At 41.8% G+C, this 17,066-nt stretch overlaps 1 protein-coding gene and 1 long non-coding RNA gene across 3 annotated transcripts in view; both read left to right on the top strand.

Annotated features, from left to right (window-relative positions):
* Positions 1-2,889, top strand: part of LOC135096870 (uncharacterized) — a 3,145-nt gene extending 256 nt beyond the window's left edge. Inside the window, exons 2-5 of one of the 2 annotated variants that reach the window (XR_010265124.1) lie at positions 296-368; positions 1,203-1,386; positions 1,726-1,846; positions 2,205-2,889. Coding sequence is in view for 1 of the 2 variants with exons in the window: in XM_063998636.1 (XP_063854706.1) it covers positions 296-368; positions 1,203-1,386; positions 2,205-2,210 (263 nt within the window). In the remaining variant the exon portion in view is untranslated. The remainder of the gene's footprint in view (positions 1-295; positions 369-1,202; positions 1,387-1,725; positions 1,847-2,204) is intronic. The other variant, XM_063998636.1, reaches the window with a different exon arrangement.
* Positions 2,890-3,649: 760 nt separating this feature from the next.
* Positions 3,650-14,399, top strand: LOC135096876 (uncharacterized). The gene is made up of 3 exons (XR_010265127.1): positions 3,650-3,929; positions 13,143-13,341; positions 13,455-14,399. It is a non-coding gene; the product is annotated as an uncharacterized LOC135096876 (long non-coding RNA).
* The last annotated feature ends 2,667 nt before the right edge of the window (positions 14,400-17,066 follow it).

Below are 17,066 nucleotides of genomic sequence, written 5' to 3'. Positions count from 1 at the left end.
ATCCGTTTTTTTAGTGTTTCAAGGCAGTTGTAAGTGTTTGTAGGTTGTTGTAATGTTATTTTGAGATTTTTAGTTTTTGTGAAAGGAGGGAGAAAGCTTAAAATACAGTAGTAATGCCGAAAAAAAGGCTTAAATTGAGAGTTTTAAAGTTAGCCTAGCGTATATTAAGCTGTTTTAAGTATTTTAAGCTACCAGAAGAGAGGAAGCTTAAATTTAATACCAGGATCAGGAAAAAGCTTATTTCTTGCGATAGAGAGAGAGAAAAGCTTAATATTACCCCCTCCACCCCTCCCAGTGAGCCAGGCGACCCTCCAGAACAGCGCCATCCTGCCTACTTGTGGTGTGACCTTTGACCAGCTGGTGGACAGGTTAGTGTTGTTGTTGTTGTTGTTGTTGTTGTTGTTGTTGTTGTTGTTGTGGGGGGGGTGGTGGTGGTGGTGTTGGTGGTAGTTGTTCGTCTCTCTCTCTCTCTCTCTCTCTCTCTCTCTCTCTCTCTCTCTCTCTCTCTCTGTTCTGCCAGCCTTTGCCTTTAGCATTGCTAGTTTTTCACAGTTGTACTAATCTTTTATTTTGTTGTTTATTTTTTATTAATTCTTTTTTTTATTCTATTATGTTTATTGATTTCTTGTTTTCTTTATTTCTTCATCTATTTCTTTGTTTCATTTCCTTCTTTATTATATTATTTATTTATATCATTTTCTTTCTTTATTGATTTTCCATATTATTATTATTATTATTATTATTATTATTTTTTTTTTTTTTTTTTATTATTATTATTATTTTTTTACTTATTCATTTTCTGTTGTTACTGTTCTAACTACTCTTATTTTTGGTTCTTGTTCTTGTTCTTGTTATTATTGCTATTATTGTTCTACTCCTATTGTTCTTCTGTTTTTTTTTTATCGTATAATAAATATAGTCTGACGCCTGCCTTGTGCGCAATAAATTTATCAAACAACAACAACAATCTCTCTCTCTCCTTCTCTCTCTCTCTCTCTCTCTCTCTCTCTCTCTCTCTCTCTCTCTGCTATTATTATTATTATTATTATTATTATTATTATTATTATTATTATTATTATTTTACTATTACAACAACAACAACAACAACAACTACTACTACTACTACTACTACTACTACAACTACCACTACAAAACACACACGCACACAAACACCAGACCCACCATCACTACTACCACCACAGGGTCCGCGCCTTTAGCCGAGTACACGCGGGGGGCGTTGTAATACTGGTGGGTGCTGTGTTTGGCATGGAGGAGGTGAACGGGGTGTTGGGGAAGTTATCAAGGAGGTTACTACCACGCCCTCCCCTGCTACTGCCTGCCCACGGGGAAGCCCAGGCTGCCGCGCACATACAACTACTGGCAAAGGTTAGTGGTGGTGGTGGTGGTGGTGGTGATGGTGGTGGTGGTGCAAGATGATGATGATGATGATGAGAAGCAAGAGAAGGAGGAGGAAGAGAAGAATGAGGATAAGGAAGAGGAAGACGAGTGGGGGAGGAGTAGGAAGAGGAAGAGGAGGAGGTTTGCTTTAGTAGGAAGAGGAGGAGGAGGAGGAGGAGGAAGAAGAGGAAGATTAGGAGGAAGAGTAGTAGTAGTAGTAGTAGAATAATACCAAATATTAACACTCTCTCTCTCTCTCTCTCTCTCTCTCTCTCTCTCTCTCTCTCTCTCTCTCTCTCTCTCTCTCTCTCTCTCTCTCTCTCTCAGGCGGTGGTGGGGGGGCGGGAGGGCGTAGTCTGGAGGAGGCTGGCGGGGGTTATGGAGGGGGTCCTGGCATCCCCCGTCTCCCCCCATTCCCTCGCTACCCCCATTGGCCTCTCACCGGCACGTAAGTAGTAGTAGTAGTAGTAGTAGTAGTAGTAGTAGTAGTAGTTGTTGTAGTAGTAGTAATTGTTGTTGTTGTTGTTGTTGTTGTTGTTGTTTTTATTATTATTATTATTATTATTATTATTATTATTATTATTATTATCGTTATTATCATTGCTCTATTATTATCATTCTTATAATTTTCTCGTTATTTCTACTACTACTACTACTACTACTACTACTACTACTACTACTATTACTAGTACGGCCCTCCTCCTCCTCCCTCCTATTCGTCCTCCTCCTCCTCTCCCTATCACCACCACTACCACCACCACTACCTACCACTACCACCACCACTACAACCGCTATTATCCCAACAGAAGTAGCGGCGGGGCTGGAAGTGGGCGGGAGTTTAGCAGGCTTCGCTAAGATTGGGCTGGAAGTTAACGGAGGAGGAGGCGCGGCACGTGACTATGCAATAGAGGGCTTACAGAGGGCAGGCGTGACTGGGCCCTGCCTCGCCGCCCTTGTCAACACCTTAGAGAGAGATACGCTCACCTTGTAGAGAGAGAGAGAGAGAGAGAGAGAGAGAGGATATATTTTAATTTTCTTTCGTTATATATTCAATTTATTTATTTATTTATTATTTTAACGGTTATTTTCTTTTCTCTTTTTCGTTTCGTTTTTTTTTTATGGAATGTTGAATTTTACCTATATTTGTTTACATTTTTTTTTATCAATTTCTTTCGATTTTATATTCAGTTCATTTATTTATCTTTATTGTTTTAAGACCATTTATTTATTTTATTTATTTTTTCGTTCATTTTCATAATGGGAATATTTACTTTTATATATATTTTTCAATTATTTTTCATTTCTTCGATTTAAGTGTGTCTAAGTACTTGCAAGGATCATTTATTTATTTATTTACTTTTATTTTCCGTCCGTTTTTATTTATTTATTTATTTATTTATTTATCTTTTTTTATAATGGAAACTTATTTCATCTTTTTTCCCGTTTTCTGTTACTTGTTCATGCCAGGGGTGACAATAAACATTAAGATTATTACTGCTTTTAATCCCACCGAGAGAGAGAGAGAGAGAGAGAGAGAGAGAGAGAGAGAGAGAGAGAGAGAGAGAGAGAGAGAGAAAATCCCATTAATTATTTCAACACTTTCCATTATGAGAATTTTGAATGTATTTAATGTATTTGAGTGTGTGTGTGTGTGTGGGGGGGGGGTGTTTGGGTGCGTTTGTGTGTGTGGGTGTTGGGTCTTTTGAGTGTATTTGAGTATGCGTGGGGGTGCTATAGGTGCGTTTGGGTGTGTGCAGGGTCTTTTGAGTGTATTTGAGAGTGTGTGGGGATGTTTTGAGTATGTGCTGGGTCTTTTGAGGGCATTTGAGTGTGTGGGTTTTTTTTTTTTTTTATGCGTTTGGGTGTGTGCAGGGTCTCTCTCTCTCTCTCTCTCTCTCTCTCTCTCTCTCTCTCTCTCTCAGTAATTACATAGGTTTTCAAGCGTGTCTTTACTGTTCTAGTGACAGATTAATAACATTTCTACATTACTAACAAGAGAAACACGCATTTTAAAAGGCCCTAGTCGAAGTGACAGGTTTTTAATTATGTTTTTACGGTTCTACTGACAGATTACAAACATTTCTATATTATTAATAAGAGAAACGCTATTGAAAACCCTTTTAATCATCTTTGTGGCTTTGGGAAACAATCGTTAGGAGAGAGAGAGAGAGAGAGAGAGTAGAAGCATTTTAGTCAAGCCTATCCTGCACGGGTTTGCATGTTTGCTGCGGTGGCACGGTGCAGCAGTGAGTGAAATTTGGAATCATAATCACTTAGGAGGTGTTCAGTGGGGAATCGGCAGTGAGGAAGTGAGGATATTTATATAATTTGAATTATTATTTTATAACATGTTAACTTTTGTGTGTGTGTTGGTGGAGCAGAGACAGGTGGCGCTTGGCAAGGTGAGTGTTTTGGCCGGCGCTGGTCAGTCTTGCCCCACGCACTCTGGTGATAAGTGTTTCCGTATTCCCGGCAGCTTCTCCCTGTACCAAGCACCGCCACGCAGCACCAGAGACCCATGAGTACGTAAGGTGAGCCCTGCGGTGCCAGCCTACCCTTAGTCAGCCTTACTGCCTTCCCAGCATCACCTTCCTCCTACCTGTAGTGTCTTGTAGCAGTTTATTAAGGTTTTTGTTCGTTATATAGGTATTTTTTGGGGTTATTTATTTATCTTTAGGTTTTATTTACGTCTGAGTCTGGAAATTTAGGCGAATATTGAAGAGTCGTCAATATGTAAACAAGCTGTCAGCTGAGGTACAGGCAGGGCGTCAGTGTTTTCAGTCATTATTTGCTTCGTCTCTCACTTATTGTAAGCCCAACATGTCACAATATAGAGTCACTTGTCTAGCTTTCATATCCTCTGGTCAGATATATCCGCCATTGCCTGGTTTTGGTGTCACGAAGTAATAATTAAGGCAACATGGCCGCTGGGTCCTCCACTGAGGTTATTATTCAAACTACTACTATTACTATTACTGTCACCACCACCACCACCACCACTATCACCTGCCATTGCTGCTGCTGCTGCTGCTGCTGCTACTACTACTTTTGATTCACTTAAATACTACAAATTTCACACTTAACAATATATACTGAATATTTGTAAGTATATTTAAGTAGTATTAGTGTAGTTTTAAAGTGAGAAAGAGAGAGAGAGAGAGAGAGAGAGAGAGAGAGAGAGTCAGTCATTCATTCAGCCAGCCAGCCAGATAGCCATTTAGCCAGCCAGTCAGTCATTCAGCCAGCCAGCCAGACGGTCAGTTAATCAGTCAGTCAGCCCCCCAACCAGCCAGTCAGTCAGTCAGTTAGTCAGCCAGTCGGTCAGTCAGTCAGCCAGCCAGCCATCCAGCCAGCCAGCCAGCCAGCCAATCAGTCATTTAGTCAGCCAGTCAGTCAGTCAGCCAGCCAGTAAGCCAGTCAGTCGGTCAGTCATTCATTCAGCCAGCCAGCCAGCCAGCCAGCCATCCAGTCAGTCAGTCAGTCAGTCAGTTCAGTCAGTCAGTCAGTCAGTCAGCCAGCCAGCCAGTTAGCCAGCCAGCCATCCAGCCAGTCAGTCATTCAGTCAGTCTGCCAGTTCAGCCAGCCAACCAGACAGTCAGTTAGTCAGTCAGTCTGCCAGCCAACCAGCCAGTCAGTCAGTCAGTCAGTCAGTCAGTTAGTCAGTCAGCCAGTAAGCCAGTCAGTCAGTCTGCCAGCCAACCAGCCAGTCAGTCAGTCAGCCAGTAAGCCAGTCAGTCAGTCAGTCAGCCAGCTAGTCAGTCAGTCAGTCACTCTGCCAGTCAGTCAGTCAGTCAGCCAGCCATCACAGCCAATCAGACAGTCCAGCCAGCCTGTCATTCAGTCAGTCAGCCAATCAGCCAGTCAGTCAGCCAATCAGTCATTCAGTTAACCAGTCAGTCAGTCAGTCAGTCCACTCAGCCAATCAGTCAGTCAGTCAGCCAGTCAGTCGGCCAATTAATCAGTCAGTCAGCCAGTCAGTCAGTCCAGTCACCCATCCAGCCAGTCAGTCAGTCAGTCAGTCAGTCAGTCAGTCATTCCGCCAGTCAGTCAGCCCCCAGTCAGTCAGTCAGTCAGTCAGTCAGTCAGTCATTCCGCCATTCAGTCAGCCAGTCAGTCAGCCAGTCAGTTAGTCAGGTCAGTCACCGATCCAGCCAGTCAGTCAGTCAGTCACCCATCCAGCCAGTCAGTCAGTCAGTCAGTCAGTCAGTCAGTCAGTCAGTCATTCATTCCGCCAGTCAGTCAGTCAGTCAGTCAGTCATTCCGCCATTCAGTCAGCCAGTCAGTCAGCCAGTCAGTTAGTCAGTCAGTCACTGATCCAGCCAGTCAGTCAGTCAGTCAGTCAGTCAGTCAGTCAGTCAGTCAGTCAGTCAGTCACCGATCCAGCCAGTCAGTCAGCCAGTCAGTCAGTCAGTCAGTCAGTCATTCCGCCATTCAGTCAGCCAGTCAGTCAGCCAGTCAGTTAGTCAGTCAGTCACCGATCCAGCCAGTCAGTCAGCCAGTCAGTCAGTCAGTCAGTCAGTCAGTCAGTCAGTCAGTCAGTCATTCCGCCATTCAGTCAGCCAGTCAGTCAGCCAGTCAGTTAGTCAGTCAGTCACCGATCCAGCCAGTCAGTCAGCCAGTCAGTCAGTCAGTCAGTCAGTCAGTCAGTCAGTCAGTCAGTCAGTCATTCCGCCATTCAGTCAGCCAGTCAGTCAGCCAGTCAGTTAGTCAGGTCAGTCACCGATCCAGCCAGTCAGTCAGTCAGTCAGTCAGCCAGTCAGTCAGTCAGTCAGTCAGTCAGTCATTCCGCCATTCAGTCAGCCAGTCAGTCAGCCAGTCAGTTAGTCAGTCAGTCACCGATCCAGCCAGTCAGTCAGTCAGTCAGTCAGTCAGCCAATCAGTCAGTCAGTCAGTCATTCCGCCATTCAGTCAGCCAGTCAGTCAGCCAGTCAGTTAGTCAGTCAGTCACCGATCCAGCCAGTCAGTCAGTCAGTCAGTCAGTCAGCCAATCAGTCAGTCAGTCAGTCATTCCGCCATTCAGTCAGCCAGTCAGTCAGCCAGTCAGTTAGTCAAGTCAGTCACCGATCCAGCCAGTCAGTCAGTCAGTCAGTCAGTCAGCCAATCAGTCAGTCAGTCAGTCATTCCGCCATTCAGTCAGCCACTCAGTCAGCCAGTCAGTTAGTCAGTCAGTCACATTGACAAGCATTTCTTCACACAAGTTGGCCGGTTGCCTCACTCTTTTTCTCGACCTAAACCTTCTAAACCTTGGTTTAACACAGCTTGTTCTCGTGCTATACATGATAGAGAGGTGGCCCACAAAAGGTACTTAAGCCTTCCATCACCAGAATCTCATGCACTTTATATTTATGCCCAGAACCATGCCAAGTTTGTTCTCCAACTAGCCAAAAACTCCTTCATTAACAGAAAATGTCAAAACCTTTCAAGATCTAACTCCCCTCGTGACTTCTGGCATCTAGCCAAAAATATCTCCAATAACTTTGCTTCTTCTTTCCCTCCTCTATTTCAACCAGATGGCACCACTGCTATCACATCCATTTCTAAAGCTGAACTCTTTGCTCAAACCTTTGCTAAAAACCCTACCTTGGACGATTCTGGGCTTGTTCCTCCCTCTCCTCCACCCTCTGACTACTTCATGCCACCTATTAAAATTCTTCGCAATGATGTTTTTTATGCCCTCACTGGCCTAAACCCTCAGAAGGCTTATGGACCTGATGGGATCCCTCCTATTGTTCTCCGAAACTGTGCCTCCGTGCTTGCACCTTGCCTAGTCAAACTCTTTCAGCTCTGTCTGTCAACATCTACCTTTCCTTCTTGCTGGAAATTTTTTATATTTTTTATATATTTTTTTATTTTATTTTATTTATCTATTTACCTACTTATTTATTTATTTATTTATTTATCCATTTAATTTCATTTTATTTTTATTTATTTATTTATTTATTCATTTATTTATTTTTTTTATTTATTTTTTTTTTGCTGTTGGCCAGTCCCCCTCCTACATAAAAAGAAAAACACATCATACCTTTTGTTTTATTTTAGATTACTTTTTAATTCCTTATTTAAACTGATTTACATAAAAATATGAAGAATAAACAAAAAACAATAAACCTCCCAAAATAATAAAAAAAAAAAGTTGGGTTTTTTTAAATGTGTGTTTTTCCAGCCCTGAGTGATTGTGGTGAATGGTGGTGTGTTTGTGGTGAATGGTGGTGTGTTTGTGGTGAGTGATGGGGATTTTGTGATGACAGACTAGTGGTGGTGTTAGCACAGGATGAATATTGACACTAACCTCTCAACTTTCATTGTTGTTATAGTAATACACTCACCACCCGTTGCTGTGGTGTGGTGGTGGTGACGGATTGTGTGATGGCGTCCCCTTGCTTCTCTGGACTTGTGTGAGGTGCACCGCCCTCTACCTCCTCCCTTTTATTTTCACTATTGTTACATGATGTGAGGTGCCTGGTACACCCCTCCCCCATTCCTCTTTTTTTTTTCCTCCACCTATCTCCTCCCTCTCCTTCTCTTAGTCTCCATTATGCAAGGAGTAACAGTATCTTCTCTTCCTCTTCCTCTCTTCCTCCCTCTCTCTTCTGTTTCCACTAACTCCCTCAATTTACAGTTGTTTTCTAAGGTTTAAATATGGGTGAGTGGTGAGGGGTGGTGTGTGTGGCTGTGAAATGATGCAGCAGCAGAAAGTCATGACAACCCAGCTGATCATCTCTGTAGTCTTGGAAAACAGTGGTGAGAGAGTGAAGGGTTTCCAAACACGGGTCAAAGATGAACGGCGAATCCTTACCTTGCTTGTCATAGATACAGAAAATTTCCTTCACCTCCTCCAGCGACTCCTCATCGCCTTCAATAAGGAACTTGGCGGCCAAAGAACTCCTCAAACTAGAGTGCACCAGAGCCTGCACAAGGAGGAGGAGGAGGAGGAGGAGGAGGAGGAGGAGGAGGAGGAGGAGTGAATGAAAATGAAATGAATGCATGAATGAAAGTATGTATATATGTCTATCTCTCTATCTCCTTATCTCACCCTGCCACCTGTCATTCTCAGGATGGTAGAGATGGTGTACACATTGATGGTGCCCTTCTCTGTGTCCAAGGCATGCACAGATCTGTGTGGGCATGGGAGAGCTGGGAAAGGGTGTGTGTGTGTGTGTGTGTGTGTGTGTGTGTGTGTGTGTGTGTGTTTCCATGTGACAGTAATGTTTTTTTGTCATATTACTGTCATCCTAAATTCCTAATATTACTTTTTAAAGGTCTCAGCTTTCTTGTAATCTTCAAAACAACGTATTTCTTCTATTTGTTTGTGTGTGTGTGTGTGTTTATATATATATATATATATATATATATATATATATATATATATATATATATATATATATATATATATATATATATATATATATATATATGAGACACTTCAAAAATAGTTCATATTCCATCAACAATTTCTCAACTCTGCCTTGACTGATTGTTTAAAACGTAATAGCATCACACTTATCAATCCTTCCTCTTTAATCTCCCGCAAACTGGAACTCTCTAGTTGATGTGGTGTGTCTGTGTGTCTGTGTGCTGGGGCCCCAGCTTGCAGGGGGGGGAGGGGTGCCCATGCCTACTTTATCTGCGTCCCTCACCAGTATCTCTCGGTCACTCACTCGCGTGAATGTCTAAATCTATAATTTTGTAAAAACACTAAAGAAAATAGTATTGTTGTCTGTCACTTATAACACACAAGAAAAATGTAATTGTGACAGGTGGGAAGATGTATATGAGTGAAACACAGTCTATTACTGTTTTATTTTCTCTGATAAAACCACTTTCTACACTTGGGGAAGTAACTTGTAACTCTCTGCCAGTAGTATTTTCACTAAGAGGTTATTTTGGAGCAAATTTTCCCTGATGTGGATGTCTGAGGAATCAGAGGAAGAGGGGTGATTATTTTCCCCTGTAGCCATCACAGTGGTTCACAGCACACTGAGGCTCAGAGGGAGACACTGTGGTGAGGAAAGGATGTTCACAGGCTCAAAAAGTTGTGCAAAAATTTGAAATTAAGCCCACAAAATGTAGGGCAATCATAGATGCCACCTGTCCTTTAGGGGTTAATTTGTAGTTTTAATTTCCTTTTTTTTTTTTTTTCTTGTAATTTTGGGCTTCATTTTATTTTTGTTACTTTTTTCCTTTTATTTTAACATTACCAGTATTTCTATGGCATCTTATGACCTTCTAGGGCCAAGCAGGAAATTTTTCATGACTCTCTCTCTCTCTCTCTCTCTCTCTCTCTCTCTCTCTCTCTCTCTCTCTCTCTCTCTCTCTCTCTCTCTCTCTCTGATCTTGTATGTGTTTTTGACAGTGTTTTAAGTGATTGTGAGGATACAATGGTGTTTTGAGTGTGTTTGGATGTGTTTCAGTGTGTATTTGTGTGTTTTATTAATGGGTAACTGTTTGGGGGTGTTTTGAATAGGGCAGAGTGTGTTCAGTGTGTTTTGGGGTGTGTGGATGTGCTTGAGGTCATTCAGTGAGTGTGTTTAGGTGTGTTTAGGTGTGTTTTGGGATATTTATTGGTGTTTTAGTGTTTGCAAGGGTCTTTGTTTTATTTTGAGTTTTGGGGTTCATTTTGGTATTTTTAGGTTGTTAAACATATAGGAAAGTTTAATGGAATTTATAAAGATGTATTTTTAAGTGTTTAGTTTGTTTTCTTGTGTTTTTGAATTGCTTAGGTTTTAAGTTAGCAAGGCAGTGTTTCAAGGTGTTTTAAGGGAGTTTTGCTGTGGTTTAGGAACATAGAAGAGTCAAAAGGGTCCCTTATCTTACACTCTTCTATCCTGTTTAATTTCAACAGGCAAACCCTTTAAAACATCCTTTAAAAGCCACCAGACCCTTTGTTAAGCCTCTTAAATCCTTAAAAAGAGCCTTAAATCCATTATTTAGCCTCATAAACATTGAGTAACAGCCTTTAACCTCATCGTCTCCATCACAGGTTAAAAACACACCTCCCTACCTGATCTTTCCCCAAATAAAACAAAATTCTAAATGGAAGCAAGTTTTAGGAAATTATTCTGTCAATCAAAAAATATCTGCAAAAAAAAAAAAAAAAAGTGTAATCTATGATATTTTATATTTTTCTTCCAATTGGTTGCAACACAGTATGACAACAGACTTCACCTCCTTGCCAGCTGTGCAATAAATTCCCTCTATATTTATTAATTAATTAATTTATTTGTTGTGTGTGTGTGTGTGTGTGTGTGTATTTTGGTATAAATCATTAGTGCAGCTATTATTCTCTCTCTTGCAGTATTTTATGTAAAGAAGTAGGTGAGAGATACAAGGGTGTGTGTGTCTCAGTCAGGCAGTGTTACCTGTGTGTGTGTGTGTGTGTGTGTGTGTTCTGCTTCCTCTCTCGCATCACCTCATAAGACTATAAAGACATAATGTGGATGGCAAGCAAGCCCAGGAGCTCACAGTTCAGCCTGGTGTTGATGTGGTATGTGGAATTAAAAACTATACCAAAAATTACATTAATTTCAACTGATATGCAAGGTGGTTGTGTGGAAGATTTCTGAGAAAGGAGGCAAAATATTTGGTGGTAAGGCTCTCTCTCTCTCTCTCTCTCTCTCTCTCTCTCTCTCTCTCTCTCTCTCTCTCTCTCTCTCTCTCTCTCTCTCTCTCTCTCTCTCTCTCCACCATAAATGTAGATTAGTCACATGAAAACCATCACTTACAAATATACATCAGTAAGTAAATGTGGCAATTGTTCTCAAAGAAAGAAAGAAGAAAGTCAAAAAGCACCACTTGAGGCTATATCTTGTCTTTGCCTCTTAATTGTGGATCCAAGTAATGCTGTTAAAATTATAAATTGATTAATTAATACTACATAGTTTGGGAGTTCCAGTTAGGTACAGTGGTCACTAATACAGATATACTCAAATGTAGAATCCTCTATATGTTTTATTTTACTCAAATTTAGTTTGTTCTGACAAACTAAATTTGTTATGATTTTCTCCTCTTTTGAGGAGAAGTCATAACAGAAAGTATGATGGATGTAACAAGGGTGATACAAACAAAATCCTGAAGGCTAAATAGAATAGGACTTTGTCATTGTCTCAAGCTTCATAAAATTCAGTTAAAAAGAAATACAGTAAAATCCCTCTTATCCGGTATCAATGGGACTGCCGACATGCCGGATACTTGAATAGAAGTGAAATTATGTCCACAATCACCACCCTACACTCACGCATCTTATTATAACAAAGATCAGCTGATCGCCGTGCCATGAGTTGCCACCCGCGCTGCCACCTCACACTCACCAACACACAATACTACTGTACTAACATTCTCTTTAATACTTTCCTCTTATAAATAAGTTGATGGGTTACAAAAATAAAGTACATATACACTTATTTGCTTTACTCAATATTAGCCAACATGTATAGCATACAATGAAGATATGAAAATGTACGAGTGTTTGTGACACTTTTTCGCTCCCCACACCTCTCCTTCAACACCCTCCGGGTCATCATCATCATCAGATTCTGTACTTGTTTGCCCCACTTCTTTTCCCTTACAAGCTACTTTAAAATAGTTTCTAATGTCTCCTTGTTTGCAGCTCCTTCTTCTTTGCAGCAAAAACTCATTCTCAATGCAGTGAAGGGTCATAACATCTCGGGTTGACATGTATGTGCACTGCTCAGCAAACCTGACAAAGCCAGCTATGTGTTTCGCAGCCTGTTCTCAAGTTACTTTAGGCTCATAATCATCATCATCATCATCACTATCATCACTAATTTTCTCTAAATGATCTTCTACTACAGCGTTGATAACTTCCTCGTCTGTGAGAGTGAATGTTACGGCCTGATTTTCGTCCACGTCCACCCATTCCTGTAACGCTTCATCTGTCACTTTAAGTTGCACATTTCCCCCAATTTCCCACAGCTCGCTCACCACCGAATTTTTCATGCCACCTACAAACCCTTCAAACTCCTCATCCTCATCATCACACATCATCAAAGGGTACAATTTGCGCCAACATCGTATCAATGTTTGCCTTTTAACGTCTAGCCAAGCAAGTGAAGCCATGAATATCGCATCCTTAACATTAAACTGTTTTTGGAACTCGGGGGTTGTGCCTTCCTCATAATTAATCATAATTTAATCGATTTTATGAGTACACATTGATTTTTTATTGATTTTAAGGCTCGGGGAAAAATGTGCCAGATACTTGAAGCTGCCGGATACTCGAATGCTGGATGAGGGATTTTCCTGTAGAATTTGGCTTTTAGATAGAGTGGTAGATGACTGGAATAATTCCAGAATGGTTGCAAGTGGTGAGTCAGTAGAGTACTTAAAAGATTGGACACATTTATGGATAGGGCTAATTGGTGGATGTAGGTAGGTATGCCACATGTAGGCCTCGTGTTTCCTTATAGTTTCCCACGTGATATAAAATTCTTTACGTGTTACTGCCTAAGGAAACACAAGGCCTGCATGTGGCATACCTACCTACATCCACCTATCAGCCCTGTCCATAAATGTGTCTAATCTTTTAAGTACTCTACTGACTCACCACTTGCAATCAGTCTGGAATTACTGCAGTCATTTACCACTCTATCTAACAGCCAAATTCTATTTCTTTTTAAATGGTAGGTTTGTGTCAGATCCCAGTGAAAATGTGAAAATATTTGAAATGCTTAGTGTCACTTAGTTAATGAGAAGACTTGAATTGCCGTTGTGTCTTTGCCCTGCAGTGAGCTGGCTGGAGTTGTGAAGCGAGTGTGGCAGCAAGCCCTATGCTGCCGACAGTGATGTGTTGGGAGACCGCAGCAAAGTGTGCGTGGAAGATTCCAGTGGAGGCAGCAGTCTGTGTGGCGGGGCCTTGGGGGGTAAAGTCTTGGCCTGGCCACCCTGCCTGTGACCTGTGGCCTCTTGTTGCTTCACCATGTTAAGGTGTTGTTGTTGTTGTTGTTGTTGTTGTTGTTGACACATCTCTGTACAAGCCCACAATATTATTTGACATCAGATAGTTTGCAACATTTATTAATTTATTTATTTTTTGACAGAGGATGGTGCTGTGAAGCTGATGGCACAGGAGCTGACCAGTGCTGCAGGAAGACAGCACACAGCTTCAGTATCTTCCATGATAGTGTTTAAATATACTGTGTTGGTTTGTTTATTAGCAGTCAGATTAATTTGCTTTGCTTAGTCTTCATTTATTCTTTATTTAGTGTTGGCATTATATATAATTGTTTAATCTTTTATTTAGATTAATTTTTCCCTGTGTGTTTATTGTGTTGGCAAATGTCTTCCCCTTTACAAGCTTACTCCTTGTTATAGGTCAGTTCAAAGTGGAGCATTTTGACTCCTAATACTTGACTCACCGTACTCATCATCAAGCTGTGTCCTGTACTTCGTGTGTAAGCTTCCATATCTTTGAGTCGTGCATCTAATACACTCTTCACTGTTCACCTGCACATGTTGAGCCTCGCCACATTCATGCAGGACAGAACAAAACGAAGCCTGTCCATTTTGTGTGTCCATTCTTTATTCTAGGCACTGTACAAGATGCAGCGTTTGTATATGTAATGCTGTGTGTGTGTAAGGGGGACACTTATTGATGAGGGGCTGTGGGGAGTCACTGTGGGGTTCGTAAACATACTGTGGGGTACATACTGTGGGGCTGTGGGCTGTCTGTGGTGAGGTGAGGAGAGAGAGAGAGAGAGAGAGAGAGAGAGAGAGAGAGAGAGAGAGAGAGAGAGAGAGAGAGAAGGCGTGGAAACGAGAGGGACAAGCACAGCACATACAACACAGCAAGGACTCAGACAACACAGCCAATGAGATGAGGCTGTTCATGCCACACCAAGAAATGCAGCTTCCCATACACATGTGGTCACCTGTGTACACACACACACACACATGGTTTGGTTAGGTTTGTTTGTTTGTTTTTAATGTACAAGGGACACCAACCAAGGGCAACAAAAGTCTAATAAAAAAAAAAAAGAAAGAAAGGTCCATTTTTTTGAGGGGTTAGGTTAATTTAGTTTTGTTAGGTTAGGCTAGGTGGTGGTGACAGCCAGCCAGCCAGCCAACCACCCAGCTAGCCAAAGTCAATCAGTCAGTCAGTCAGTCAGCCAAAGTCGGTTGGTCAGTCAGTCAGCCAGCCAGCCAAAAAGTCAGTCAGTCAGCCAGCCAAACAATCAGTCAGTCAGTCAGCCAGCCAAACAGTCAGTCAGTCAGTCAGTCAGTCAGCCAGCCAGCCAGCCAAAGTCGGTTGGTCAGTCAGTCAGTCAGCCAGCCAAACAGTCAGTCAGTCAGTCAGTCTGCCAGGCAAACAGACAGTCAGTCAGTCGGTCAGTCAGCCAAACAGTCAGTCAGTCAGTCAGTCAGTCAGCCAACCACAGTCAGTCAGTCAGTCAGTCAGCCAGCCAGCCAGCCAAACGGTCAGTAAGTCAGTCAGCCAGCCAAAAAGTCAGTCAGTCAGTCAGCCAAACAAACAGACAGTCAGTCAGTCAGTCAGCCAGCCAGCCAAAAAGTCAGTCAGTCAGTCAGCCAGCCAAACGGTCAGTCAGTCAGTCAGCCAGCCAAAAAGTCAGTCAGTCAGTCAGTCAGTCAGCCAGCCAAACGGTCAGTGAGTCAGTCAGCCAGCCAGCCAAAAACTCAGTCAGTCAGCCAAACAGTCAGTCAGTCAGTCAGTCAGTCAGCCAGCCAAACAGTCAGTCAGTCAGCCAGCCAAACAAAGTCAGTCAGCCAGCCAGCCAAACAGTCAGTCAGTCAGTCAGTCAGCCAGCCAAACAGTCAGTCAGTCAGTCAGTCAGCCAGCCAAACGGTCAGTCAGTCAGTCAGTCAGTCAGTCAGTCAGCCAGCCAAAAAGTCAGTCAGTCAGCCAGCCAGCCAAAAAGTCAGTCAGTCAGTCAGCCAGCCAGTAGTGCACTACTAACCTTTGACCCATACGTAGGCAGCAGCAGCAGCAGCAGCAAAGACTATCAGGAATAGTACAAAGGTGAGGGTCTCCAGACTATTGGCTGTGGCTCAACTAATGCCACACAGGATAGTCTTGAGTAGTCTGCCTTGTCCTCAGCATGTACCAGACACACCCACTACCTGGCCTGTAGTAGTAGTAGTAGTAGAATTTTTGGGTCAATTTCCAGTCTGTACTATCATGACTATCCCAAACTATCTTTACTATTGACTATTACAAATAACAAACTATCTCTGCTACTATCCTGTACTATCCTGACTTGCATGACTATCTGCCCCCTCCCTCCCCCTGCTTGACTTCTATTGTACTATCCTGACTGACTATCCGGAATTATGCTTGTACTATCCAAACTAACCTATGCTGTACTATCCAGATTATCTTTGTACTATCTTGAATGACTAACCTATTCTGTACTATTCTATCTTACCTATTCCTGTACTATCCAGACTATCTAACCTATCTTGTACTATACAGTGGAACTATTCTGACTATTGTACTATTTTGTCCAATCCATCTCTTGACAACAAAACAACAACAACAACAACAATAATAATAATAATAATAATAATTAATAAAGTAAATGATAAAGTAAAAAATGCAAAAAGTAATTAATGTAAATGAAAATCTTGCCCCCTAAAAAAATAATTGGGTTTAAAAATAAGAAAATAATATTAATATTATCATTATTTCTAAAAGTAATAATAATTGTAATAATTTTGAATTGGCTGAAAAAATATCATTAATTATGAGAGAGAGAGAGAGACATTGTATCAGTAGTAAAAATAGTATTAGTGCAATAGTAGTAGTAGTAATATTGTTTAAATCAATCAATCAATCTCTCTCTCTCAATGTCCCTACGTGTTTCTATCTTTCATTCTCTTCATTTCTCTTTTTCCTGTCTTTTTCCATCACCTATCCCACCGCCCTCCCCCCTCTCTCTCTCTCTCTCTCTCTCTCTCTCTCTCTCTCTCTCTCTCTCTCTCTCTCTCTCTCTCTCTCTCTCTCACCTGGTAGCCGGCCGGTATTCTCTGTGGTCTTTTTCTGACATGGATGGGCATGAAATAATCCAGAGGTCTGGAAAGATAGTAGTAGTAGTAGTAGTAGTAGTAGTAGTAGTAGTAGCAGTAGTAATAGTATCATCGTCATCATCAGACTCACCTGAAGGGAAGATCTTGCTCAAAAATCATATTCTGGAGACCCGTTTCTGCTTTCATACTTCATAAATGACTGGCACCTCGAGGCACTGCGGGAAAGAGAAAATGGGAATAAATTACTCGATTTAGTGAAGTTCCCCCTTAAAACTCCCGAGGCGGAAAGAAAACGAGAGCAATTTCAGAGTATTGGAAGGGAGACTCGCATAAAATGTTTTCTACTGAGGTAACACATGATTACGTTCAGCAGTGCTAGGGGGAATAAATTTACTCCTTCAAACTTCCCTGTACAATAATAATTTACAGTGTTTTTACAGGGAATAATTGTTTTAGATATACTGAGAGAGTCTGGGATGCGCTGGGACAGGCTGAGATGTACTGGGAGAGGCTGGGATGTACTGGGAGAAGCTGGGATGTACTGGGAGAAGCTGGGATGCACTGGGAGAGGCTGGGATGTACTGGGAGAGGCTGGAATGTACTGGAAGAAGCTGGGATGCACTAGAAGCTGGGATGTACTGAGAGAGGCTGGGATGTAATGGGAGAGG

The sequence above is a fragment of the Scylla paramamosain genome, unplaced genomic scaffold (assembly GCF_035594125.1).
Source record: "Scylla paramamosain isolate STU-SP2022 unplaced genomic scaffold, ASM3559412v1 Contig8, whole genome shotgun sequence".
NCBI lineage: Eukaryota > Metazoa > Arthropoda > Malacostraca > Decapoda > Portunidae > Scylla > Scylla paramamosain.
Note: the sequence above shows the minus strand (reverse complement) of the source record. Positions and strands in the feature narration are given on the sequence as shown.